Here is a 2,500-nt window from a genome sequence, read left to right as displayed (position 1 = left end):
CTTTTATAAACACGGTCACCGGCGATGAACAATAACATTCACCTCGAAACTAATGCTTTAAAAAGTAATACGTTCTATGCATTTTTACTATGCATCTTCTGCGATCCTGAGGCCTCTAAGAAAAGTCTGCCTCCTGCACTGTAGACTCCATGGCTGATTATTAACACACATGCGCGCGCGCACACGGCACAAGAAATCAGAGTCTTGGACTAGGAAGCTGAATTTCCTTTTCCTGTTTCACACTCAGGAAGAGATGATGTGGTCTGGAATGCAGTGTTGCCTGATGGGAGATGATGAAAGGTTCATCCTTGACTGACTATAACCACTGAACTAACACCAAGGAGAGGAGAGGAGAATAATAGAATAGAATACATAAACAACAAAAAAGCAGGATGGATGAAAGAAGATATACTGAAAATATGAACGGATAGAGATATCTACTCCTCACTGAGATCAGTGTTCTATGGGATGTATGCGCGCGTGTCTGTGTGTGTGCATGCATGGGTGGGTGGGTGTGCGTGCATGTGTGGCACCTGTCTGCCTCAAGGTCATGACACCTAACTTTATAGTAGTGTGAGCACTAAGACAACAAGTGCTGACACACACACACACACACACACACACACACACACACACACACACACACACACACACACACACACACACACACATGTGAGAGATAGGGAGATGGAAGGGAGACCATTTGTTGAATCTCTTTATTCATGCTGGGACAAGTGTCACACACACAGAGAGAGAGAGAGAGAGAATCTTTCACCTGGTCCCACATATCCATCTATCAATCTATTCCGACACGCACACACAGTGCTGGCTGTCAGCCAGTGTATTCAGTTCAGAGTGTTCTGTACTCTTGTCTTCTCCCCAGATGACTCCACATATCAGCAACACGCACGCACGCACACACACACACACACACACACACACACACACACACACACACACACACACACACACACACACACACACACACACACACACACACACACACACACACACACACACACACACACACACACACACACACACACACACACACACACACACACAGTCAGTTAGGGTCTGTGTTCTGCCGTTTGTGGGTCAGTCAGGGTCTACAAGCTCATCTACAAGCTATCACATTGCGCCACCTTGTGAGCTACTAGATCAACCTTTTTTTTGGTGCACAACTAAGTTGAAACAATAAAAGTTTGAAACCCACAGCTTTAAACTGGGCTCAGATTACAGGATCTCATACGATTTGAAGATCTGGTAGCATCACACAACAGGATGATCTTATAAGATTCTCCTATAAGAATATCTTAAACATGCACACACTGCAAGATTGTAAAATGATGGAGCGTTACACAGTATACAATTTTATTAAGAATCTCTGGCTTGCACCTCACATCATTTCATCTCCAGCAGTAGCGGACTAGCGGACATAAACAACAAACGGAGCCAGAGAACTATAAACTTGCAGTGGTGACGAGCGGTTGTGACATGTCTGTGAACATGTGTTACAGACACTGTTCTTGCCACATATCAACAAGCCTCAGCTGTCCAATGCACCACAGGTTGTTTGGACCGGTCACCGTGCCAAACGTCATCAGCCTCCTTGTAGACCGTCTTTCTCTCGGTCACACGCAAACCCCACCAGATAAATATCAAACATGTTTGAAAATGATCAGGGCGAGAGGGTTAAAATTGTAGATTTTTAACCGCTCACACAACAGCATAATCTTGCCTAATAATCGCTCTAGATCTAAACTGGGGTAGTACCCCAAATACCCCTGGTTATCGTGAATGAAGTGTGCGCATACCTTTAGACTGTGTCATAACCAGTATTATTTGGATTGCCAGGTGTGTTTACACGTGTGAGGAGTTTGTCACTGAGACAAACATTTACCAAGTGTTTACAACAATTTACTGAAAATATGTAAAAGCCACAAAACTATACACACTATGTTCACTATGTGTCCAACACAATGACAGTAATGTCATATGAAAATATTCATTCATCTGTTAATTTTTACTAATCCAATAAATTATTAATCCATCCGTTAATCATTCCATCACTTCATTCATTTACACTTAAGCCTGCAGTCTCCTCCAGTCACGTAGTAAACGTACACTGTGTGTGCGCGCGTGCCTGCGTGTGTGTGTGTGTGTGTGTGCCTCCTAACTGTGAGTCATTCACACAAACATGAAACATGACATGGTCTTTTGTAACAGACTCCTCCCTGTGTGTGTGTGTGTGTGTGTGTGTGTGTGTGTGTGTGTGTGTGTGTGTGTGTGTGTGTGTGTGTGTGTGTACCTGATTGCGTCGTGCGTTGCGGCTGGCAGTGGGTGTTCTCGTGGGTGTGCCCACCGACTTGTTAGGGGAGGGGCTAAGGGTAGAGAACAGGAAATGGATGAGAGATGTGGACACAGATGCTTTTCAACATAATATGGAATCATGAGCATTGCAGTACCTTCTAAATTGCAGTACTTTTTTTTACATTTG

At 44.0% G+C, this 2,500-nt stretch overlaps 1 protein-coding gene across 3 annotated transcripts in view; it reads right to left on the bottom strand.

The window, feature by feature from the left end:
• LOC311038867 (ras-responsive element-binding protein 1-like) overlaps positions 1-2,500 on the bottom strand; it is a 69,348-nt gene that overhangs the window by 26,937 nt on the left and 39,911 nt on the right. For all 3 annotated transcript variants that reach the window (XM_084048485.1, XM_084048484.1, XM_084048486.1), the window contains one exon: positions 2,312-2,384. In XM_084048485.1, the coding sequence (XP_083904611.1) occupies positions 2,312-2,384 (73 nt within the window). The remainder of the gene's footprint in view (positions 1-2,311; positions 2,385-2,500) is intronic.

This window comes from Gymnoscopelus microlampas, assembly GCF_963454915.1.
Source record: "Gymnoscopelus microlampas genome assembly, chromosome: 22".
Classification (NCBI taxonomy): domain Eukaryota; kingdom Metazoa; phylum Chordata; class Actinopteri; order Myctophiformes; family Myctophidae; genus Gymnoscopelus; species Gymnoscopelus microlampas.
Note: the sequence above shows the minus strand (reverse complement) of the source record. Positions and strands in the feature narration are given on the sequence as shown.